The sequence below is a fragment of the Dermacentor silvarum genome, chromosome 4 (genome assembly GCF_013339745.2).
Source record: "Dermacentor silvarum isolate Dsil-2018 chromosome 4, BIME_Dsil_1.4, whole genome shotgun sequence".
Taxonomy (NCBI): Eukaryota; Metazoa; Arthropoda; class Arachnida; order Ixodida; family Ixodidae; genus Dermacentor; species Dermacentor silvarum.
The window spans coordinates 142,204,440-142,230,627 of record NC_051157.2 but is presented as its reverse complement, the minus strand read 5'-3'; the positions used below and the strand labels follow the sequence as shown (position 1 = coordinate 142,230,627).

The 26,188-nt window shown below is 45.5% G+C and overlaps 1 protein-coding gene across 1 annotated transcript in view; it reads left to right on the top strand.

Moving 5' to 3' along the window:
* The first annotated feature begins 1,885 nt into the window (after positions 1-1,885).
* The window catches only part of LOC125945030 (uncharacterized), a 29,170-nt gene continuing 4,867 nt past the window's right edge, over positions 1,886-26,188 (top strand). The window contains exons 1-2 of the mRNA XM_049666582.1: positions 1,886-2,754; positions 2,793-2,926. Of these exons, the coding sequence (XP_049522539.1) occupies positions 1,901-2,754; positions 2,793-2,926 (988 nt within the window). The 5' untranslated portion in view covers positions 1,886-1,900. The remainder of the gene's footprint in view (positions 2,755-2,792; positions 2,927-26,188) is intronic.

Below are 26,188 nucleotides of genomic sequence, written 5' to 3'. Positions count from 1 at the left end.
CAGGAGCAAATGCCAGAGGAAAACAAAACAAAATGCTGGAATGCATATCAAGTGACCTTAATGAGCTAGGAGGAGGGTGCGAGATTATTATACTAGAAGACATGAACGCACACACAGAAGACATGGACGGGTACACAGACTCAACAGGCAACATGATGCTGGATATGCGTGAAAGGCATGACTTAGTTGTATGCAACACTACTGAGAAGTGTGAAGGGCACATAACATGGTAGGTAGGGAGCCTGGAGTTGACGATAGATTCTGCACTGTCACATAGGGTGCATGATAGGCTAAAGGCAATAAACATAGATGAATATGGCTCCAGAAGTCTAGGTAGTGATCACAAACGTATTAAGGTAAGTTTTAGAAGAGAAATGAAAGTAGGTAGAAGGTAAGATGAACAACCAGGTGGAATATTTTACTCGGAAAAGTAGCTGGAAATAGCAACCCAACAAATTGAGGAAGTAATTTCAGAGGACACTGAAACAGAATGGACATATGCAAATTTAACAGGGCTATTTGAGCTAAGGCTTTCTAAGGTACGAGTCAGGCCCAAAAGGAACAGAAGATGTAAACCCAAGAGCTGGTGCAATGAGGAGGTTAAGAAGGCCATAGAGAAACGTAAGGAAGCATCCAGAGAACACAGATATTCAAAGCAGAGGGGTGAACCAGAAGCTGATGTAGACAGAAAATGATAACTTCTTAAACTGTAGAAGGGAAGCATCCCATTTGATCAATGAGAAGATTAGAAGAAAGGCGACCCAATGGTTGTCAGAAGTAAACAAAAAGAATAGAAAAGCAGCGAAGAAATTTTGGAAACATCTCAACTCTTGAGTAATAAGACTAGCCTAGAGCAGAGGTTATAGTTACAGCTCAAGGTGTTCGGCTAGAAGGAGATGAGGCAATGGAACATATAAGAACAATGATGACAGAAAAATTGAAAGAACGGAACATAGCATGTACTCAATCACGTGAGGATAGACTGGTTAGTGCAGTGGCTCCACTTGAACAAAGCGAGTGGGAAAGGGCACAGTAGAGGGTTCCTAGTAGCACGTCGACAGGTCCGGATGGCATCCCAAATATGTTAATAAAGAAATTGGGCCCAAAATTTAAGAAAGCATTAAGAGATGCAGTGAGCAAAATGATAATGGATGGTAAAGCCCCCGTCAGGTGGAGACTGAGCAGGATGAGCATGATATATAAGGGAAAGGGGACAAAGTCGAAATAAACAACTACCGTCCCATAACAGTGACGTCAGTGGTTTACAGGGTGGTGATGCAGATTATAAAGGACAGACTACAGGCATGGGTGTAGAGCGAGGAGGTGCTGGGGAACTACAAAATGGGTTCCGCAAACAAAGAAGGTTAGAAGATAATTTGTTCTCATTGACGCAGTGTATTGAAATAGCCGAAAAGGAACACAGGCCCCTATGGCTCGCATTTCTGGATATCAAGGGAGCGTATGGCAGTGTAATCCAAAAGAAATTGTGGGACATATTGGGCACTCTAGATGTGGAAGATGGAGTAAGTAATATTTTAAAGATATCTATAAAAGTAACAAGGTGCTTATAAAATGGGAAAACAAGGTATCTGAGCCTATAGAGATACAGCAGGGGCTTAGGCAGGGGTGCCCTCTGTCACCTTTGCTGTTCATGCTGTATTTACAAGGATTAGATAAAAAATTTGAGAGGAGCGGACTTGGCTTCAACCTTTCCTTTTTCAAGCAAGGAGAATGGACTAAACAGTCATTACCAGGACTGATGTACGCAAATGACATCAAGGAAGCAAGAAGACTTGCAGACTTGACAGCAAGGAAGACTTGCAGGGAATTATGGACATCTGTGGTAAAGAGGGAGATAGCTTAGGTTTGAAGTTTAGTAAAGAAAAATCGGCATGCAGTCATGATTTTTAATGATAATCAGGGCAGCGAGCATAGGATACAGGAGGTTACGCTGGAGAGGGTGCGTGAGTACAAATATATTGGAGTGGGGATAAACAATGGGGCTGAGTACCTAACGGAACATGAAAAATATGTAACGGCTAAAGGTAGCAGGAATGCAGCTGTGATGAAAAATAGGGCACTGTGGAATTACAATAATTACGAAGTGGTGAGAAGTATTTGGAAAGGGGTGGTGGTCACTAGTTTGACTTTCGGCAATGCGGTCCTGTGCATGAGATCAGAGGTTCGAGCAAGGTTGGAAGTTAAGCAGCGAGGGGTAGGTAGACTTGCTTTGGGAGCACACGGAAATACACCAAATCAGGGGGTACAGGGTGACATGGCATGGACGTCATTCGAGGGCAGGGAAGCTAGCAGCAAGATAGAATTTGAGGAGCGATTGAGAGAAATGGCAGAAAAGCGGTGGGCAAGGAGAGTTTTCAGTTATTTGTACATGAGGAATGTAGATACAAAATGGAGGAAGCTGACCAGAAAACTGTCAATCAAATATTTCGACTGCAGGAGGGGTGCAAACCAGGAAACAGCGGTTAAGAAAAAGGTTAAGGAAACAGAGAGGGGTCTGTGGAAAACATGGAGGCAGACGAAATCAGCACTGCGAACATACAGAACTTTCAAGCAAGAAATTGCCAAAGAAAACATCTATGATAATTCTAGGGGAAGCTCTTTGTTGTTTGAAGCCAGGACGGGAGTATTGCGGACTAAGATGTACCGAGTCAAGTACCAAGGTATAGACACGTTGTGCAGTCCGTGTGGAGAGGAAGAGGAAACGGCTGAACACCTCAAACGTTTCTGCAATGGGTTTAACTCTGCAATGGGTTTAACTCTACAGTGCAAAGCAACGGGGCTGATTTTTTCAAAGCATTGGGGTTTAGAGATAGTGAAGGCAAAATAGACTTTAAGCGGGTAGAAATAACCAAACAGAGGTTATCTGCTAAAATCAAAGCAAGGGTGAAATTTCACCCACCACAGAGTACAAATATTAAGTCACGGCTAGGTGACGTATGCCACCGCCCGATTTAAAGGGTTCAGCCTCATCCATCCATCCAGTTAAAGTCACTGGAACCTGGAAATTACCACAACCGCCTGAGCGCGCGATGGCAGCACTGTGCTGCTGTTGCCATATTTGGTCTAACGCGTCTCTCGGGCGGCAGCAGCTCAGTTATGTAGCTTCGCTTTCAGCGGTTTATATTATCGCAAATCAATATATCTCATCGTCCCTTAGGTAAAAGATGAGATGGTGCATCTAATATGTGTGCGAAGCAGTACAGGGAAGTACGATTGGAATATTTTTACAGGCGGCAAATTGCATGAAGCGAGACCAGTTACAGGGCGGGCTCACTAGCGGCCCGTCCTTTCGTTTGCTCTCCTTCCCGATAAGTTCTGTGCTCGTCGGGAAACTATCCAAGGAGTATACTAAATTGCTTAACAACGCGCATCACTAGGCAAAATTACTCGTATTTTAAGCATTTTATACATCGCAGGCCTACGTGAATCTCGGGTTTGTTTACATTGACTGCTTTACCCTCGTAGCTAACTCATAGCTATATTCGACGCGTTGCGAAAAACGCGAGCAGCTCTTCCTCGGGTTTTCTAAGCTTGCTACATTGACGAACTACTCGATGGCTGTCGCAGTGGGGCCTGTGAAATCCACAAGCAAAACCGCATTTTGCTTAGCTAGATACGATATAAATTACATGTACTCGAAATGTGAAGCATTAAACTGTGCGCCACCCGTTCTAAATGCCAAACGCATCCGATCCTTATGTGTCACACAGAATTCTTTAGGCTGACTAGGTATAAAGTGCTGCCACGCATCGTTTATGAGCTTGGGTCTAATCGCTATATAGCGTTGCTACTGATTTACCTGCGTTCGAAACGATTTATACAGACAGACTTCGATGCAGATAAACGGTCCCCCACGGCAGTGCAAGGAAAGGGTTGCTAAGACAGAGTTATCCGGGCCACTATTCCGTTGTTTTAAGCAGTAATAAACAGCACACGAGAAAATGTATAGTTTATTATTCAACATTGACAGGTCAATTGATCTGTATTGCAGTGGTTTCCTCACTCCATTATGTTATTTTTGACACAGTCGCTCGCATTCCGACGCTCTTCGAGCCACATTTTACTTGGTTCTCCAAATTTATGAGCATCTTCTCGCTTTTCTTGCACAACGCTCGTATTTCTTGCGCAACGCAAACCGCAGTCCGCAAAGAAAAACTCGTAAAGAAACTTCTTGGTCACATCATGGCATTTAGGCAGTTCGATGATACCGCAATCCTTCTCAGCTTCTCGATATCAGCAAATTCAGCTGGTGAGAATGAAAATGTCTTCATTTATCCGGTGCATCCAGACAGCCCGACGCTTGCTGTCGCGCTTTCCGCTTGGTATCGCGAAAAGCGCTTCCCGGATTACCGGCGGTTGCTACATCCAAAAGCGCAGCACCCGGGCATTTGCTTTCGTTTTGGTTTGGGTCTCCGAAATTTACGTATAGTCTAAATTACATGAAATGCAAATCTGACCTCGTCGATGGCTCATACGCGCGGCGTGTGCGAGCGATGCCTTTGTCTGCGCGTCCGCTCCGGCGCGGCGTGGACCAACTATGGCAGAAAGTGATCACGTGACGCTAACTGACCAATCGGTGGCGTGGCGGCAAGAGTAAACGGCTGCGGTCGTTTCCAGGTTCCAGTGACTTTAAAAATAGCCGGCTCCAAGGAGGTTTAAAAAATAAAAAAAAAAACTTACTGAAGTGGAGCTGCCGCCTCCAAAGTGAAGCCGGACCGCCACCACCTTACCATAGGCAATAACGTTGGGAAATAGCGGGTAATCTACGAAGTGCTTTCTTCCCACTGCGCGCGCCTTAAGATAGTTAATTTAGCCTTGCAGATATCGTTCGACGTCTTTCTTTCTGTCACTGGTTTCAGAAGAAAGCCTTAACGTCTTTTCAAACTTTATGCACACCTTCATATTGTTGCAGAAAGAAAGCAGACCCACGAGTGTAGAATTTGCTACATTTACAAGCGATATTTATATGCCGTTCAGGCAACGGCCAAGGTCTTCGTCTTCCTCTAGTTGATGTCACCCTCTTTCCTTTCACCGTAACATCACCCTCCCGGTGGGGTTAGCTCTGTCCCGGTGCAGGTTATAGAGCCTCACTTAATTTGGGGACATACGGCTTGAGCTTAGCGAAGGGAATGACATCGCTGGTGACGTTGGGAGGCACTGAAGACTGATCTACTGGGGCGATTGTTACGTCAGAAAGTTAACGTGACATCTGGTACGGACCTGAATAACGGGAAAGCAGTTTTTCCGACAAGCTGTCGTGACGTGAAGGCATCCAGAGAAGGACAAGGGAACCACGTGAAAAATGTCGGTCTCGGTGCCAAAGGTGGCAGCGTCGCTTTTTAGAAGCTTGCGAGACTGTGAGGCGATGACGGGCGACCTCTCGGGCCTGGGCGGCTAAGGCAATAGGATCGCGAGCGTAACCAGTGCTTGGTGTTTGTACTGCGGAAGGTAAAAACGTGTCGAAGGGCACGGGGGGTCTCGGTCATACAAAGGGTAAAATGGTGAGAATCCGGCATTGTCGTGAAAGGACGCGTTATATGCAGAAGTGATGTATGGTAAAGTGACGTTCCAGTCGTAGTGATCGTCGGAAACGTACACGGCCAGCATTTCAGTTAGTGTGCGGTTGAGTAGTTCGGTGAGACCGTTCGTTTGAGGGTGGTACGCGGTAGCAATCTGGTGTTTTGTAGAACAGGAGCGGAGCACATCATCGACGACCTTCGATAGAAAGTAGCGGCCCCGATCCGCAAGTAACTGGCGAGGGGCGCCGTGGGATAGGATGACGTCGTATAGTAAGAAGTCGGCGACATCTGTAGCGCAGCTGGTTGGCATCGCTCGTGCGATGGCATATCTCGTGTCCTAATCTGTTGCTACAGCAATCCATTTATTTCCTTTGAGCGGTGGGAGGTACAGCTGACCGGCGATACCCTGGCGGGACAACAAGCTCTCGTCCAGCAAGTACGTCGAGCAGCCATGGCCAGTGGAGTCCTGGAATGAGGACACCACCCACTCGTCCTCAAGATCAACGATCTGACTGGTCTAAATAAATGTTTTTCTCTCTCTCTCTCTCTCCTTTAATGGAAATTGGAAAGGGGCCAAGGAGGTCGAGACCCACACGGAAGAAGGGTTCTGTAGGAATCTTAATTGGTTGAAGCAAACCAGCAGGAGGTATAGCAGGTGTATTCCGGCGCTCACACAGGTCACAAGAAACGACATAACGGCGCACAAAGCAATAAATGCCAGGTCAGAAGAAGCGGCGCCGCCGGCTGTCGTAAGTACGAGTGATGCGCAGATGTCCAGCAGTAGGAGCGTCGTGAAGTTGCTGGAGCACGGCCAGTCGGAGGTGCTTTGGAACGATTGGAGCTTCGGGCTATCAAGAAGAGCCCTACGACGGTATAAAGTTCCATCGCGCAAGGTGAACATGCGGAGGGAAAGGTCGTTATGCGTGGAGCTTAGGCGTTCTATAAGTGTTCGAAGAACAGGATCTTGGCGCTGCTCATCCAGAATATGGAGAAAGCCGCAGAGGGACAGAATACTGATGTCCGAGTCTGCATCGGTATCGTCCGGTTGATCCACGGGATTGCGGGCCAGGCAGTCAGTGTCTTTATGCAGGCGCCCTGACTTCGGAGGTCAATTGATGAAAAGTATTGGGGTCCGTGATGGCAATCAAGAGCGTCGTCAATGCAGAGCGTCGTCAATGCGAGATAGGGGATAAACATCCTTCTTTGTTATCCTGTTGACGTGACGGTAGTCAACGCAGAAGCGGCACGAGTTCTCTTTTCTTTACTAAGCAATCGGTGATGCCCACGGGCTACTGGAAGATTCGATGAAGTCCTTGTTCATCATCTTGTCGACCTCTTTCTGCATGATGGTCCTTTCTGTTGCGGAGGCACGATATGGTCGCCTATGAATGGGGCTGGCGTCATCGGTGTTGATGCGATGCGTGACAACAGAGGTCGGGCCCAGTGGACGGTCGTCAAAATCAATGATATCCTGATAAGATGATAGAAGGTGACGAAGGTGAACGAGAGGTGAACGTTCTTTGCTCGGAAGAAAGGTCATGGTCAATCATCTTAAAACATCGTCCGCAAGCGTCGAGCACGAAGGAGTGGGTCACAAAGGTCCGTTGGTACTGAGGAAGCATTCAGATGCTTCCTCAGTACCAGTATCTGAAATTGTTCTCAGTATCTCAGTATCCGAAATTGTTCCAAAGGAGTAATATGCGCTATGGCGATAACGTTTGGCAGCACTGGTGTCGAAAATACAAAAATGAGGATGGGCACGCAAGCGCAGTTTTCGAGGATTCGGGTTATGGTGCTTGGTAGGGCAATATTGCGCGACAAAAACACGTCAGTAAGCTGCGAGATGACGTACTCGCCATGAGGTACGGGAGGACAGGGCGTCAGGAGGACATTTGTAGCCGCCTGTGGAGACAGCCTTGCCTTGCAAAGGTCATGCGGACAGTGCTCAAGGAAAATAAATAAAACAACGATATAATGGCCCCCAATGGTCACACGTGCTGTGCACATTCCAAGAACAGGTGAAGTACTCCCATCGGCGACTCGCACAGTGCACGATACGACGGGCGTCAGAGCTTTTTCTGCCTTCGGCGGAGAGCAGCGCTCATAACTGAAAGCTGCGCTCCTGTGCCACCGTGGGATGTAACAGGAACACCATCAACTTCAATGTCCAGTAGGTTTCCACGTGTACGCAGGGTCAACAGAGGATTTGAGGGCCGGGTCAGAGTTGCAGCTTCGCCTCCGAAAGCTGCAGCGCCTAGTTTCCCGAAGTGAAACGACGGGTTCCAGACGGGGACGAAAAGCGGTGAACGAGAGGTGAACGGGACCGACGTCCTTGCGGAGACGAGCCGCGGCTGCATCTTGGTGGAGCACTGTCGGCGTTTATGTTCCTAGCCGGCGTGTAGGGCTATAAAGTGTGATTGTCTGGAACTTGGCGGTAGTGACTCGGAGACGACCACCGAGGAGGCGACGACCAGCGGTTGCGGCAATGACGTGTGATGTGTGCAATACCGGAACAATTAGAACAGATGGGTATATCATCCGCTGTGCGCCCGTCAGCTGGGTTGCGACGGAGGGGCGGAAAGCTTTGCATCTGGGAGCGAGCGGCCGGGGAAATCTGGTAGGTGTTCGTAATGGCGGACTGACCCGAGAGATGGAATGCCCTAACTCGCTATTTCCTCGTGAACAACCGCATGTATAAGCGAGATAGCGGACACTCCTTCCCGACAGTCGGAACGAATAGTCGATTGCGTCAGTCAGATAACCTTTAGGCTGCACGATAAAGAATAGACGTATCTGGACAGACAACGATTGCCCATAGACTTTTGAGGGGTTAAAGTCTTGGCACACCTGTCATGCGCGAAAATACTGTAACATCATTAAAAACGTTTTTTTTTTTCTGTATAATAAAAAATCAGTTGAGTGTCAAGCACTGTCCTGTCTACTACCTTTCTGTGTCCGCGGCTACAGTGTGCTTCAATCGAAGTCAAATATGAACGTAAACCAACTAGCCCCACTCGCCATCTTGTTGATTAAATGCTAATCGCACTACCCACAATATTCCTCGTGAGATGTGTTCTGGCGCTATTTTCTCCCCCTTTGCGAACAGATTTACTCTCGTTGAAAACGCCTAGATGTGCCAGTTCACAAATAGAGATATATCTGTAGCTTTCTGTAGCTACAGATTATGGATGCCTGAAAGCTTAATATTTAGACATCTTGACGTGCGCACGGACGTCAACTTTGCCTTACGGTTTCACCTACTTCCTGTCCATTAGGTAAAAGTAATAGAAAGGACTTCTGATCTCTCACGCTAACAAGAACTTTATTTATTCATGAACTCCAATATTTTTTGCAAGATATTTTAAACACTATGTTCAATTTGGGGCTAGCCCCGCAGGCATTGCCATATATTCTTTGACATTTCTTATTCATTCCACTGACTACCACGGAATCAGTGAGGAGAACCATGCATTCCATTCCTGGAGAATGAAACAAAGTTAAGCTTGGTTAACATAACGGGAAGGAATAATAATTACAAAGCAAATGTGGTCAAACGCAGCATATATTCAATATATCAATTCCTTGCATTGTCCATGCGGTGCCGGTCTCACTTGATAAAAAACTTTGTATGTACACAAATTTCGCTTTTGCCGAAAGCATTTTGTCTTAAATGCTTGAGCAGCACTCTGCAAATATTCAAAACACTAATTGCCACTGAGCTTTTCCTCATACACTAAATATATAATGGGTGCTCAAAATTAAGCTTTACGGAGTTTTTAAAAAATCGCCTCTGTCGCGGGATCGAATCCCGGCCCCGGCGGCCGCATTTCGATGGAGGCGAAATGCAAAAACGCCCGTGTGCTTGCGTTGTAGTGCACGTTAAAGAACCCCAGGTGGTCAAAATTATCCGGAGCCCTCCACTACGGCGTGCCTCATAATCAGAACTGGTTTTGGCACGTAAAACCCCAGAAAGAAGAAGAAAAATCGCCTCTGGTAGCTAGCATAATTCTTATGGTTGAGCTGCGTTATACGAAGAGGTGGACATTAGTAGCACGATAAATTGAAACACATATTCAACTAATTACCAAAAATTCACAAATGAAATTCTTAGTTAAAACTTTACGACACATACGGAAATTTACGAATTGTAGCCGGTGAGTTTGCAAGACACATCCACTTGAAGTGAATTTCCAGGATGACACCAGTTTCGAGATAAGTGTAGGACGAAATACATGGGCATTCCGGTTGCATTTGTGCGTCAATGTATAAAACAGCATTTTCGTTAAAAAAACACCGCCCAAGCACTCCGGACAGATGGTTAACCAGCGAAGCTGAAACGTGCGGCCCCGGTGTTTAGCAGTCCGTTAATGCCGACGCTGTATGGAAGCGTTTCTCAATTATTGGTTACATGTTTGTGTTTCTAGTGGAACGCAAGCGCCAATGACGGGTGAATGCTGCTAACCACGACGCCTAACTAACTCGACCTATCGAGCGCATGCGACAACGGCAAGTCGAGGAGGCGGCGTTGCCGGCAGAGCACCTTCAACGTGGCAATGACGGGAGCGCGTTCGCCAGGGCCAACGCCCACTTTCGGCGGGAGTTTCTCGAGCGGCACTTTCGCTTCGGCGGCGACGAAACGTCCGCGTTGAAATAGCGAAGTGGTACGCAAGCGCCAATGGCGGCCGGATGCTGCTAACCACGACGAGCTAACTCGAGATACACTGGCTAGCCACTGTACTCGAGATATCGAACGAATGCGACAACGGCGAGTGAGGAGACGGGGTTTCGGGCAGAGCAGAGGCAACGTGGCAATGGCGGGAACGCGGTTGTTAACGACGTCACTAACGGCACTGCCAATGGCGCGCGCGCTTGGGTGCGACGTAGAGAACGACGTAACTGACGGCGCAGCTAATGGAGACGTTGAGTGAAACATAGGACGAACGGTTTTTCGTTTTGCCTAGCCATATACAGCTTTCGCTGTAAGAAATAAGTGGAACAGTGCATTTTTACGGCGTGTTTGATGGCGCATATCTCCAAACTGGTGTCATCCTGGAAATTCATTTCAAGTGGATGCGTCCTGCAAACTCACCGGCTATAATTCGTAAATTGCAATATGTGTTGCAACGTAATTAACAAATAACTTAATTAGTGCATGTTTGTTACTTAGTTGAATATGTGTTTCGATTTCTCGCCCTACTAATGTCCACCTCAACGAATCACGCAGCTCAATAATAATAATTATGCTACCTGGTACAGGCGATTGCTAAAAATTCTGTCAAACTCAAAAATGAACACACTATATAGTAGCTATATCAAAGCATTTATGTGGAGCATGCTACTTTGATCTTGTGGAAGTACAAAGACGAGAAACAATCTCGATTCAACATACCGGTATTCCAACCCATACCGACAACTCATCACAAGATAAGGACTACCCATACATTAGCATGTCAGACTATGCAAGAATTATCACTGAAATATTCTGGTATGTGTGTTACAATGTGTAGTTTCTAGGTGCTACTTTCATTCCACTATTTTTGTATACCCAAATGTAGGAAATGTTGCAGGTCTGTTTTTACAATTTCCCCTCTATAACATACTGAGCACGCAATAAAACGCAAGCGTGCCGCAATAATGCGTTTTCGTAAACCCACGATGGCATTGGTACATAACGAATTGCGTTAACCATACGGACAGGATAGCGCGGACCACCAGAGAGCTCACGTCTTCTGTACATTCAATTTCTGTCCGTATTTATCAAACAATCCACAGTATGAATTTCTGCCAACTCGCTCCGCTTTCAGTTCTACAACTGCATGCACAATTGCACTAATTCCAATCGCTATTTCATGTCATCTACGTGCACGAGTGCTTAGTCTGTTCTGTAGCAGTGCTAGCTACAATAATTGAGCTGCACACCACCATTGCCAGCAAGACATATTTCTACAATTTTGTACGAATTCTTAACGCAGTAAGGGTAACGTGACAATGATGGGCGTCAAATTAAATGGCACCACCAGCACCTATTTCCAATGAAGGTTGCTTTGGAAGAGGTACGTGCACAAAGGAAGCGGTGACTAGTGCGCAGGCACCAAGATTAACATAAGGAGGCCGTTTGGGGAAGGTTTAAGTCGGGAAAAAATAAACGGAAGGTAGAACGTTAGAAAAGTCACCAATATGGTAGGGCTGAGCACAGTACCAGTAATGTCAAACCACTGCATGACAATATCAACAAAGCGACAACAATGCAACTTTAACAGGCTTTCCAAATAAAAGTGTTTCCATCAATTTACTCGCCAAAGTGCTTTTATATCAGCATGAAACAACTGTCCGGTTGCACAATGGCCGATATTTACAAAACCAGCAGATGTGGAGCTGGATGAGGTCATTATTATGTGGTTAAGCTTTCTTATGGCCCTTTATCCGAGCATTTAAATAGCGTCTCGCCTGACCTGTTTCAATAATCCAGGAAGACCTGGGCACTTTGTGTGCGACACCGCTTACACATGACACAAATTTTTTAGATGCTTAATGATGCAATCTGTTCATTATTTGGCCCGTAGCCTTCTGTCTAGTTTCTTCCAAGCGACAGCAGCAGCTTGGCCAATTGGTATAGTGCATTGAAGCCAGCCTCGTACAGGGCCCGCATCAAGCAAAAATCTGAAGTAAGTGCGGGCGCCACACCTCTACAGACGGTATTCTCCGTTGTTCACCTCACTTTACCTTGTCTATGCTTCCGTAATTTTTTATCTTGTATTCACGCCCTTTTGTTTGTGCGTTCATGCTGTTTTTTTATTACTTATGTAGCGTGATGTCGGTCTCCTTTTACCAGGAAAATTACACTCATCCACCGAAACTTGAGATTTCTTTAGAAAGAGCAAGAAAATGAAGCGTCACAAAGTATTGCTCGGCCATAAATGTTAATGTGCTCGAGGACAGTTTTTCTCGCGAGACCTTTGCAACAAGCTGTATCATCGCAGTATCATCGCACCACTTACTCGTGTGAATCAGAATAGTCACTTTAACACGATAGCTTAAGTGCCACCTGTCGCAGAAAATCCGGTGTCGGCGTCGGCGGAGTTGTCCATGACGGAAATTTTCCGTATATGTTTAGGTATATCTATATGCCACGCCTTGCTATAAGACATACGGTATATGCGGGCTATATTTTCACGCCGTTCTATCGCTAAAGTTGTTCATACCTTGCCTTTACATTCTTGACAAAATTATTAATCAGAATTTTCAATATGACAGCCCACAAACAAATGTTATGAAAAAAAACACCGACAGCGAATGCATTTTATGTTAAATCTTCGTGACTAAAATAATAAAAGGGCGCAACAACAACAGGAACCTGAAAATGGTGTAATTTTGTGGCGCGGCTGTGTGCTACCTCCGAGATCGACCCCGCGCAAGAGGCCGCGTTTCTACGAGATAGCTTGCCTTCCAGCATAGCGTTCGTCGCCAGCTTTTTCAGGTAAACACTACCGTTACAGAAGCTGCAGTTGCCGGGAAGTGTGAGAAGCAGTCAGGAATCTTCATATGCTCTTGCGTTTCACCCTTAAAGGCGATGCTTAAGTGTGCTCCAAGTTTTTCTCCCGACCACTTTAACGTAAGCGAGGATGCATTGATCCGCACTGTTTGAACCATTATTTGGCATCTAGGCTGCCACTGCTCAATCTTCATATGTGCCAGAGCGACGGACTCTGGACAGTTTCCTAGCCAGCATTATCAGGCAGCCACTCTCGAAGGGCGCTTTTCTAAGCCCATGGCCTGATTTTCAACTGCGAGGCAAACAATGAAAGCCTTGTTGAAGTCCCCGCATGACACAGCGGCCTTAATAGGGATTCAGCAGTATAATGTGCATAAGCTTCCACTCCCCCTCTTCTCGTTATTCATCCCTTAGTTTCACTAACACTCCCTCTTCCCAGGTGCCGATTAGCAGACTAGACGGCACCAGATCATATCGACCCCACTGCATTTCCTGCAAATAAAATCGTTCTGATAGCTTGTTCTTTCTCTGTCCCTAAAAATGCGCCTGTAAGCCTGCCTTTACGTATAAATGGGAGTTAGCTAATAATATGAAACCATTCGGCCCATGGACAATGAACAGTGGCATGCCATCTGTCTTTAATTGAGCTTCTAATGGGTTCTAGATGGTATTTAGTAGCTTGTTCGACCCATTCTTTTTCAATAGAACAGTGAAATTGAAAATAAGCATGTGGGAAATGCCTTGGAGAGCTAATGCCTGGACGCAGCAAGCTATCGGTGTTTCTGTTGGCTCCCGCTTATTCCGAGCAGCGTATTCCACGTGAAGATCATAGCTTACGTATTCTCGTGACGGTTGCTAAGTAAGGCGATCAGAGAAGTACTTTGAACTCGCTTTAGTGGCCACTGGTATCGCTCCGCCCGGGCGCGCAGCCATATGGCAATATTCGTCTTTCACACACTTTCAGTTAAGCCCAGAAAAAATAACTACGCAGGATACAGCGCTCTGAAAACGATTTATTAGTATCCTCTAGACTGTTTCTCAGGGGAAGTCACCCCTTCAATTCATAAAATGCAAAATGTGACTCGAGAAAGTCGTAAACAATGTTATCCTCTTGGTGGAGGACGACTGATTACCGAACACCGTCGGTCTCACATATGTATAGATTGCACTAGTTTTTTTAAGCGAAGCTTTACAGGCTCACAAGTTTCGGCGAAGGTGGTGGTTGTGGTGGTGGTGGTGGTGTAAGGCTGAAAAGTGGGCCGATCCTGGTGATAGTGCAGAAAGGGGTCCAAGCTCAAGGGAACATACCAGGGACAAGAAAGCAAGGAGGAGGAGAGAAAAAGAGAGAGGGAAAGAAAGAAAGAGAGATAGAAAGAGAGAAGGAAAGGATAACAGAGGATAAGAGAGAGAGAAAGAAAGAGGGAAAGTGAGATAGAGAAAGAAAGAGAAAGAGAACAAAAGAACGAGATAAAGAAAGAAAGCGAGAGAGAAAGAAAATCACCAGCCCTTAACCCTGTCGAGAAAATGGGGGTAAGCGAAGGATGTCGTGTGTGTACTTGACCTACTACTTTCCTTTCCCTTTCCTACTACTTTACATTCCCTTTCGTGATACTTTTCTTTTTTTATTATTTAAAATATCCCCAAAGGCCCTTACTATGAGGGTACAACATGGGGGGTCACAGGCGCGCGGGCACAGGTCATAGATTATGCATCATATTAAAAACAAGACAATATAACAAAAGTAATATTAGAGTAACATAGGTAATATACAAAATTAGTCACAAATAATTCAGAGAAAACATTAGTACATATTAGGAAAACATAAGGCAGCTGCAATGAAAAGCAAAACAGCAACAAACATCGAAAACACTGTAAAAGTCCCAAGATAATAATAAAAGTTGTCGCAGTTTCACCCGAAAGGCGAAGCATCAATTGCGATAGCAACTTAGTAGAGAGCTATACGGAGTAAGGATAGTAGTTTTATCCGCTGTACAAACTTGGACATGCAGCAGCACCGGCAACACACAGCACTGTTGTCGACGCCGTCGGCGTTTCGCCCGCGTTCGCACAAAACGCGCGCGGCGTTGGTGACTGTTGCCGGAGCCTCTGGGGGCGGCTCGGAGGTTTTCCACGAGATCAGAACGGGACACTCGTCGAGCAGCGTCGGAAGTCTTTACCACCTTCTCGAATCACAACTTTTTTATATAAATATGCATTTTGTGCCGCAGCTAAACGTCGCCCCCCTTCCCCCCCCCCCCCGGCCTTTCGCATGTCTGAAGAAGTCACGTTTGCCCTACATATATGGTGATTGTAAAGGAGAAAAGAGAGCCTAATTCTGCAGCCCTTAAGGGAGCACGGCGCAGAACGCGCGTTTGTTCTCCGCCGTGCGTTCACTCCCCGTGAAAGCGCGCGTCCCTCGCGCCCTTTCACTCGCACATACAGCGTTCGGCGCGCGGCGATGATGATAAGTGGTTCTTGAGGGAAAGGGAAAGGTTGACAATTTCATCGCCTTTGACGTCATACGGAACCTCACGGCGACGGCGACGGCAACGGCGACGCCGACGGCAGAAATCTGCTTTGGAGTGTCCATATAATTGCTATCGCAATAATAAGATTAGTTGACAAGTCGTGAGCGAATTAAATCTTGAAACTTTGTCAAGTCAGGTTCTGTGGCAATGTCTGATAGCAAGGCGTTCCACTCAGTTATTGTGCGCGGTAAGAATGAATACGCATAATGGGATGACTGGCAGTTAATGCGTTTGACTTTGTATGGATGGTCACGACGTGGAAAGATAACTGGTAGTGACTGAAAGAAATCATCATGAAGTGATGGATGGTGATAAAGCTTATGGAAAAGTGATAGGCGAGAAATTTTACGGCGACGTGCTAAGGTGTCCAAATCAGCTTTATTTTTTAACGAGGTGACGCTGGTGTAACGTGAATAATCTGAAAAATGAATCGTCCAGCACGGTTTTCAAGGCTTCGATGTTACTGATGATATAAGTTTGTTCGGGATCCCAAATGGCAGACGCGTATTCTAATTTTGGACGGATTAGTGTTGTGTACGCTAGTTTTTTAACATGCATTGGGGCTTCTTTTAAGTTATGTTTAATAAGTCGGAGAGTAAAGTTAGAAGAGGCAAGGGTAAGATTAATATGATTATTCCATGATAAGTTTGGCTGAAGATTGATGCCAAGGTACTTGTAAGTTGTGGCTAGTTCCACAGCGTTGTTATCAAGGGAGTAGGTGGTTGGAATTCGTGGCCTACTGGTTCAAGACAAGAGTTTAGTTTTGGAATTATTTAATGGCATTAACTAATTAGAACACCATGCACTTATTGCCTCTAGGTCAGTTTGTAGTAAGTGATTATCAGTGTTACTTGTTACACATCGATAAAGTACACAATCATCTGCAAATAGTCTGATTTTGGATAACCCGCAACTGGGTAAATCTTTAATATAGATTAGAAAGAGTAAAGGTCCAAGTACGCTGCCTTGTGGAACTCCAGACGTAACATCAGCATAAGATGTTTAGCCTTATTAACCCAGCGCAGTATGGCTGTCGCTCAGGACAGAGTACGATATGCCTATTAGAAGATTTTAATGATCACATATGTAACGAAATCGATAAGAACAATGTTGTACTGACCCTTTTCGTTGACTTACAAAGAGCATTCGACACATTGGAGCATGAACTGCTACTCTCTAAACTAAGCAGCTGTGGCTTCAGAGGCCCGTATTACTCATTTAAAAAAATATATTTAACAGGAAGGCAGCAATGTGTCCGTGTCGCGGAATCGTATAGTTCTTTGTTGTGTGTCAAATCAGGTGTGCCGCAAGGGTCCGTTTTGGGACCGCTCTTGTTCAATATTTATGTGAATGATCTTGCTTGCTTACCACTAAAATCAAAAATTTATTTATATGCTGATGACACTGCTTTAATTATATCTAACAAATTTGTAAATGAAGCCGCTCGAGTACTACAGTCTGACGTGTCTAAACTACTAGATTGGTTCATTGACAACAAAATGTTCATTAATAAATCGAAGACTAATATGATATGTTTTCACAGCCCATATAAAGTAGTTCCTGATGTTTTCCCTGTTTATATTCATGCCAGTAATTGCGACGCATGCCCATGTGCTCCGGTAACTATGGTAAAAAACGCTAAATACCTTGGTCTACACTTCGACGACACGCTGTCATGGAGAGTACACATAGAAGAGCTCGCAAGGCGTCTACGAGTTGTGTGCGCTCATTTGTATGCCCTAAAATCTTTGTGTGATGCAGATGTCCATAAAATGGTTTACAAATCTCTAGGTGAATCAATCACAAGGTACGGAATAACAATCTACGGCTTTGCTTCTTCTAGTAGACTGAAGATAATTAACCATATCCTAAAAAAAATTGCCTATGCCTCTCTTATGGCACAGTTAGTCAGGAGGACGATGTCTCGTTGAGCATGTGCCAGTCAGACATGTTGTTTATCGAACAACAAGTTCTGTTTGACATCATGTGTAAGAATTATTTTTCTCCTATATTCAAAAACTTGAACGTGAAATCTCGCTGCTTACGTCACTTAGAAAAATATATTGTTCCTCGTGTGTACACAAACTATGGCAAGAGGACACGTGCTTTCTACGTGCCGACTAATTTTAATAATCTGAATTATAATGAGACCACAAGGTCATTTAAAAAAATAAAAGCACTCTTAAGGTCATGGGCGATACATAAAGCCCAAAACTGTTAAAATTTCCTGCAGGATTTGTAAGCACGCTACAATCACGGTTCACATGCAGAAGAAGGCATCATACAATGTACTTTTTTTTGTACCTGTCAGAACCTGTTTGAGCGTACTGTTTTAACCTCTGATGTCACTGTTTTCTCTTTATTTATTCTTCTACCTTGTAGGCATAAATGGTATATGTTTTCAATATTATAGTACCCAGTGTTTTCCCCCTATCTTTTTCAACATTATTTTTTGTGCTTTGTAATCCGTTTAGTATACACGTATTAGTACTACCTGCCGACTGCCCAGCCTGCACGCAAGCAATGTTGCTTATGCGGGCTGGATCTGTAACTACGATGTAAATGAATGTAATAAATATTATTATTAGTATTAGTATTATTAATATTAATATTATGAGTTAGAATTGTTAACTGATGTAAACTGAATTCTAGATGAGAGAAAATCGGTGATCCATGCAATCATAGTAGGGTGAATGTTAAGCTGTGAAAGTTTAAGTAACAACCTATGGTGTGGAACACGATCAAATGCCTTGAAAAAACATAAAAATATTGCGTCAACTTGAAACCCAGCGTCTATCAGTGCGTGTACCCATACAAAAATACTTCCTTACTTTCTTTAGAACTCTTACCAACTTTATATCAACTTTAGTAACACTCTATGTACTTTTACTTTCTATTAACACATCTTACAAGAAAGTTGGTAGGATCTGTCTTTACTTCGGTTTGAAGAAAGTTTGTTTAAAGAAAGTTTAAAGAAAATTGTTAGGCTCTGTTTTAACTTTCGTTTGTAGGAAGTTTTTCAAAGAAAGTTGGTAGGCTCTGTTTTTACTTCGGTTGAAAGAAAGTTTCTTTAAAGAAAGTTTTAAAAAAGTTGGTAGGCTCTGTTTTAACTTTTGTTTGTACCAAGTTTGTTCAAAGAAAGCTTAAAAAAAGTTAGTAGGCTCTGCTTTTATTTTCGTTTGAAGAAACCTTGTTTAAAGCACCATTAAAGAAAGTTGATAGGCTCCGTTCTTGTTTTCGCTTGAAGCAAGTTCATTTGAAGAAAGTTTAAAGAAAGTTTAAGGAAAGTTGGTAGGCTCTGTCTTTACTTTTGTGTAAGAAAATTATAACAATTGTATTTGTTTCATTCATTTGCTCATTTAACACAGCAATAAAGAAGCATAACATGCAATATCGGTAATACAATAATTAGTACGAATAAACTAAGTGTCATACTGATAATTGCTTCCTGCAGTTTAAGAGAAAGCGAGGAGACAGAATAATTTTTTTTTATTACGCGTGCATATATAATTAGCAGTAGCTAAGGTAAAATATCTTAAACCCCAGTGAAATTGTATATAACGTTTTCCTACTTCAAAAAAAAACGTAGTTGTACAATGACTGGTAATCGAACCCGGGACTTCTGCGTGTGAGGCAGAGACGCTACCACTACTCCACGTATAATAGTAGCACTGGCAGGAACTATACAATGCCTAGACTTTCTGACACGTCGTAAGGCCATTTATTTGTTTTCACGACGCTTACCTTTTTTTCGGAATTCGGCTTCTTAAGAAACCTTTCCTTTACGATTTTATGCAAACTATACACAAAACTTTCGCAAATGCAGTACCTGCGGTCACTGTTAAAAGGGCCTTTTTTTTTCAAAACTACGGGTGATTGTTGTGTTGATATATTGGCGGGATTCGTACGGCAGCAAGGATTCCGTAAATGCTTGCTTGGGCACACAAGTGAATAATTTATGATTGTCAGTTTACTGAGTAGTCAGTTGTGTACCTGGCATGGCCGTATCTGTTTGTTTGCGCTTGCGTACAAGCAGTACGCCTGTTGCACTTCAGCCGAAGCTTCAGCTGCTGTATCACGCCAGCCATCGCCACGTTTTGTTACCTTTATTCCTGACGCTAAGAGGAAATATCGTCTCATCAATTCAAGATGAGGGCGCATATTCTCGAAAACACTACACTTGACGCCATAATTAACGCGTGTATGGGCGGTGACTACGGATATCTGCTCGGTAAGTGTGATATTAGCCCGTAGACCTTCCGTCATTTCTAGCAGACGGAGCCGGACGGGCGGCGCGTGGATTGGCTCATGCTTCAGCTACGACTTCCCTTGAGTGACAAATGCGAATCTCGAAGGCTATGCTCCTGAAGCGATGCGAATCAGGGAGGCAGGTTCCTTTTCGTTAACCGCAGTGTGGCGCTGCTGCAGTGTTTTGCCTTAAAATCATCTGATGACCTCTTAAAATCATAGGCAGCGGTACAAGGTAAATTTTTGAAAAAGAAAAATAATGATAGGTATACAAAAATGCTAGATAAAGAACATGTATAGTATACCTGATTAAATCAAGCAGGCTAGGTGACTATTTGTCGCCGCCCCGTTTCAAAGGGGATGCCAATAAATCATCATCATCATCATCATCAGCCAATTATTCCAATCCAATCCAAGTTGCTGTAGTGCATGGAGCACGTTGGTTTTGCGCGAGTGCTCGTTGCAGTGAGGTGGTAGTTGAATTTTATATTAGAAGTGCCTAGGCAAAATGTGCTTCTTATCGTGTGCATTAACCATCGCACAACCTCTGGACTCGTGAAATGCCGTGTGTTCGCCATGAGTTTCGTGCGATACGCCAGTGTCAACAGTGTCTTACTGCGCCCGTCCAAGCTGCCTTTGTTCCCGCCTGCCTGCGCTCTCTTCGTGAAAAGCCTGGTACTGGGGCTTCATCTCAGTGTATGGAAGAATTTGTTGTAGGTTGTGCATTCGTGGTGCTGTAGTTCATCGGCAGCTCTACAGTGTTTGCGCCCGAAAGAGAGTTGGTGCCACGGTACCCGTGAGACGAAAGAGCATTTGTTGACTACGTCTTGAAAGGTAAGCAAGTTTGGCGCTTGTGCACGTTGTTGTGTGAGGGGTGGCGAGGGTCGGCTGCTGGCTGAAACGTAATTAAGGCTCGAGAATACAATTAATAACGCACTTTATTAGAAGGCATGGCGCCTCCAAGAACGCGACTAGACGCGACGAAAGTCAACGCGCGCACTCCACTCTCGCGCACACTTCTCACACTAGGCTTGGCCGGCTTGGCTTCAGGGCTGGCTGTGTGCTGAGGCTGGTAGGTGGCGCTACCAGTCAGACTGCTTACATCCGGCCCCTCTTTGTTTGACCAAGTCCCTTTGGTCTAGGAAAAAGCACTGCTTGATGTCTTCACAGTGAGAATAGTCCTTCAAGCGCTCGGGTGGACGTCCTGGAAGTGGCGATCGCTGTAGGTCTGCTGAGCTGTGGTGGGTCATGAAAGCAGTTTTTGCTTGATCTTCTTCACACATACGAACAGTCATCTTATTTAGGGGCACATAGTTGACACAAAGGCGCTTCTTACTGCCTCTGCTAACAACTACTGCGGGGAATGCCCAAGGTCCTATGGCTGGAAGAATGATGCCTTGGCGAAGGAGTGTGCTTGTCTGGGCCTCAAGAAAAGGATGGTCTGCAGCCGAGTACCGGTAGGGATATCGACTGTATGGCACGGCGTCAGGAAGAAGGTCAATTGCATGTTCGACACCTTCGTACAAGCCCAAGTCATCCTCTCCATGAGCGAATACTTCAGCGTGTTTTGACAAAATGCTCGTAAGTTCCTGTTGTTGAGGAACTGGCAAGTGGCTACCTAGCTGCACAGCAGGCAGGGATGGGTCAATGTGAACCTCAATTGTCGAGGAAGCAGCTCGGTTGGACGTAGAAGAGAGGCTGTAGGTGCTCGAAACATCATTGTGGCAAGATAGTGCCAACCACGGGGGCTCGTCTGGTACTGGTAGTGGCGACTGCTGTAGGCCTGCTGAGCTGTGGGGTCCAGGTACACAGTGACCGAAAGATGAACCTTGGATCATAACAGCATTCGCCATCCGTGGCAGCAATCGTTCATGGCATGGCACACTTGTGGCTGTTGGAGAATGGCGGATTTCAGTTGGTAGGGGCGGCTGAAACACCAACTCTGCTTGACTTGAGGAAAACCAGTCTTCACCCAATATAAGTGGCACAGCATTACTATTGAGGGCGGCTGCTTCAACCAACCCGGTGATAGGTCCAACAGAAATCTTCAAACAGATGGAACCAGCTGGAGTTACTGATGTTCCTCCAACGACAACAAGAGGAGGTCTAGTCCAGGGCAGGAGGGGCAAGGAGCTGACCAGGCGACGTGAAACAAGTGTCACTTTAGATCCACTGTCTGGAAATGCATCTACTTGGCCAATCCCAGCAATTGTGGCGTCGACAAGAGCACACTGAACCAGAGATCCATCAAGGATCTCGGAAGGGCTGCTGTGGAGAGCTGGCGAAAGATGTGTTGTAGATGTTGGAGCAGTAGATCTAGACGGGCACTTGGATGCGAGATGTCCCTTTTGACGGCACTGAAAACACACAGCTTCGGCCAAGTTCTGGCCAGGACGGTAGGCAGGAGCACCATACTTAGCTGAGATAGTGAGGTATCTAGCCTCTCGTTGGTCTGGTGGTAGGGCTGAAATGCGCTGTGGCTGGCCGGTTTTGTCTGACACAGCCTGGGGGTTCGTGTACACTGTGCTACGTGGAGGTGCCTGTGGGCTTGGCGTTGGTAATTTGGCACTTGGATAGCCTGTGCGTGGGGCGCGAAGGGACGAATGGCTTAATGTTTGGTCAAGCTGAGTTACAATGTCCATATACGCTGCGACTGTCTCTGCGCGCTGCGCTGCAATAGTAGTGGCCAGGTTCACGTCGGCGATGCCCTGAAGGGCGTACTCTATGCGCTGGGGATCGGTGAGGGTAACTGGGCATCCAGAGATTAGCTTAAACTTCGCCATAGAATAGCTGACAAGGTATTCTCCGTGCGCCTGTACGCGACAAGTGACTGCTTGTTGCCACTGTAGCAAGGTTTGCTTGGCACTGAATTGGTCTAGGAACGCTTGTCTGAAGGTTTCCCACGTTGGACATTGACGACCGATGACGGCTTTCCAATCAGCGGCTGCTCCGCGAAGTTTTCCCAGGGCGACGGCGAGTAGGGTTGAAGGTTCCCACGAAGTCAAGTTTCAAGTTCGTTCCAACTCTTCAACCCAGTGGGACGCTGAAATGCTGCCGTCTCCACTGTATGTAGGAAGCGATGCGGAGAGGTCTGGAAGGGTAGTGACTTGAACTGGGGCTGCAGCGCGTTGCGACACGTGAAGGAGCTGCTGAAGTAAACGCGTCAGCAACTCGGTAGTTTGGGCTGCGTCGAGGCTTGGCGGGAGCGGCGCAGCGTTGCAACGCTGGGTGGACGCGGCGGAGTCTGGAGAAGGCAAAGGAGGCGTCGTTGGGCGGTTTTGGGCGATGTCGGCGATAAGGCGACTTATTATTTCTTCCTTCGACCCGGTAGCGTCGAGGTTTCGGCGAGCCAACTCTTCACGGAGGTAATCCACTGTAAAGCCTGCGAGATCCGCCGGCGTCGCGTCACTCCAATTCACGAGCGGCATGGCGGTTGACAAAGCAGCACAAGAGTCACGAGAAACGATAAGGCGAGTAGGGCGAACCGTTTGGGCACTGCAGGCAAGCTACTTCATCGGGCGGGCAGGCGTCAGCACGACGGTCGGCGAAACACAAAGGGCGAAGGCGCGAAATGGCTAAGAAGCGGGCGAGAGGCTGCGTCGGGCGGCCGGAGCTGAACAAAGGAAGGAGCGTTGGCTGGCGACTCACTTCACGAGGCGGGCGAGAGGCAATGTTTCAGGCATGGTTCGGGGTCGACTGCGCCAGTTGTGAGGGGTGGCGAGGGTCGGCTGCAGGCCGAAACGTAATTAAGGCTCCAGAATACAATTAATAACGCACTTTATTAGAAGGCATGGCGCCTCCAAGAACGCGACTAGACGCGACGAAAGTCAACGCGCGCACTCCACTCTCGCGCACACTTCTCACACTAGGCTTGGCCGGCTTGGCTTCAGGGCTGGCTGTGTGCTGAGGCTGGTAGGTGGCGCTACCAGTCAGACTGCTTACAGTTGTAGCTTATGGTTCATGTAATGAGCTTTGTGTAACAGGAGCACAGTGCATTCTGAGCGTAAGTTGTCCATGTTTCTGGTGCACATAAAGTAAGCAATTTTACGAAAGCTTCTGTTGATGTTATCGCGTACTTGCATTTTCCTGTGAAGTATGCTACCCCGTCTGATTGCTCTGACTAAATGGGAACACAATTATGGAAACACTGCAAGTTAGTGTTTGTTGGGTAGTTTCCCGGCAGAAAATTATTCCGTATTTAAGCATTTCCGCGAGTACACTGCAGGTGTGTATACGTTGATGTGTCATGGGCTTCACGCGTTGGCACAGGATAGCTATGTTTGACGCTTGCGCACATATTAGCTTGTATGAAGACTTTTTTGTATACAGTTCACTTTCAAAGCCCGCATCGCGAGTACCTGTCTGTATTCTATATTGAACTATAGAACCTGTCGTGTTCTATATTGCAAGGCAGATATACGCAGATATTGCAATGACGAGGTTTCTTTTTAATCGAGACATCCCAATCAGACGCTGGCTTTTACTATATATACATATTCATCTAAAGAACAGTATGCCAGCTCTTCCAGTCATAGGTAATGACTGTGCCTTCTAGTAATAAAGTAAGGGCTGCGATTTCGTGGCGCTACTTTGCGCTCTATCCTACGTCACTCTTACCACCCACCGTGAACGGCCGGCTATTCCAGTTCATAACACGGGCGGCGCGTTGGTCAAACCACTGACGAAGAGCAAGAAGGAATATCATCTCTATACAAACATGGCCTAGGGTTCAAAAGACTTTTCACGTGCTCAATATTTTTTTTCATAATCCAATGCTCTTTTGCTTGATTACATATTTGAGTTTCGGTGATTTTCCTGGTAGTCTTATGTTTGATACATTCCCGCATGGAATCTCACTTGTTACAACATAACCGTGTAACCTCCTGAGATATAATAGAAAGATTCGTACGAGACGCGCATTAATGTAGCTGCTAGTGTGAGGCTCTTTGCAATTCAGTATTACACTGATATGACAGGTTTCTAGATTCACATTGCAATAAATTATTCATTTCTTGCAGTTCAAGGCTATGCGGATTCTGGAGGCATCCCACAAGAACCTGCAGCACTGGTGCAAGCTTTGTGCAACCAGTTTTGTACGCACCTTTGTAAAAGCACCTGATCTTCGTGCTTTTACAAAGGTGCGTACAAAACTGTCATTGCATTGTGTGTTGTAGGATGTTTCTGTAATATGCAATGATTTTACTGTGTGTGCCATTTCATGATTTCTAGTGGCAAATCACTTGCATATCACTTTTGGTCACTTGGGGGGCCCTTAGTTTAATGAACTTACCTTTAACTAGCCTCCTCTGAGCTAAATATAACCCTGACTTGAGTAACTGCATGATAAACTCTGTACAGACTGTATATTAATCTAGTCAGATTGCCTTTTTAAGATAATCGTTGAGAAGCATGAGGTCTCGAGATGTGTATCTTTTTGTCATTTTTATTATGGAGTATTGTGAAGCTCACTTCTCACACTATTGCTTGTGCGCCTATATTGTTCCCTCTAATCAGTCACACTTATGTATTGCGTACCGTACTTCATCTCCTAAAATTAGCATACAAACAGCAAGATTTTCGTCTTTATTAGGTAGCTGCTGAATCCCTAGCCACAGTATGAGAAGGTAATTCCTCAAGCATATAACTAACCAATAACCTTTTAATGTGACTAGTTCAATATGCACCCGAAGTGCAGGTTGGCTTCAAGCAGGAAGCTGGTCTCCTTTGTATTTTACAGTAATTTAAGGTGGTAACGCAAACTGCTAAATCAACAATCCGCACAGCGAAGTAGTTGCAAGCCACCATGACAGTGCAGGTGAATTCTGAGTGTTCGCCGTTACATTGGCACTTTTTTTTCTGCGGGCAGTAGCAAGCCACGACAGTGCAGCTGAACACTAAGCGTTCGCCTTTACATTGGCGTTTTTTTCAGCGTGTCTCTGCCCTTCTCCAGTTGACATTGGATAAAGCTTGTTCTTTGCTGTCACTGATCTGAAATGCAAACAATTCTTTTTACCTTTTCTTTCATATTACTTGTCAGCTGCCTAACACACAAGCTTCCAGTGACATGGTAACAGTGCTGACTACTGCCCAGAACATGTGTGCATCTGTGGTTTGTGGTACCACATGCTCACTACCTCGGATTTACTGAGATGTCACAAGGAAGCTTGCTTCATGCTCAAGCTGCCCTGCACTTGGTGGAAATATTGAAATAGTCACTTTTTAATATAATAATTTGTTGTGGTTTTAGCAAATTGAGTTTTCAAACTGTGAATAATGCGCAGTAGAGGGTCTATAAAAATGTTTTCTACCACCTAAAGACATGGTTTAGGCAAAAAGTGCTTTACGCATGTCATCGCATTTATTGAGTTCGGCATATCTCG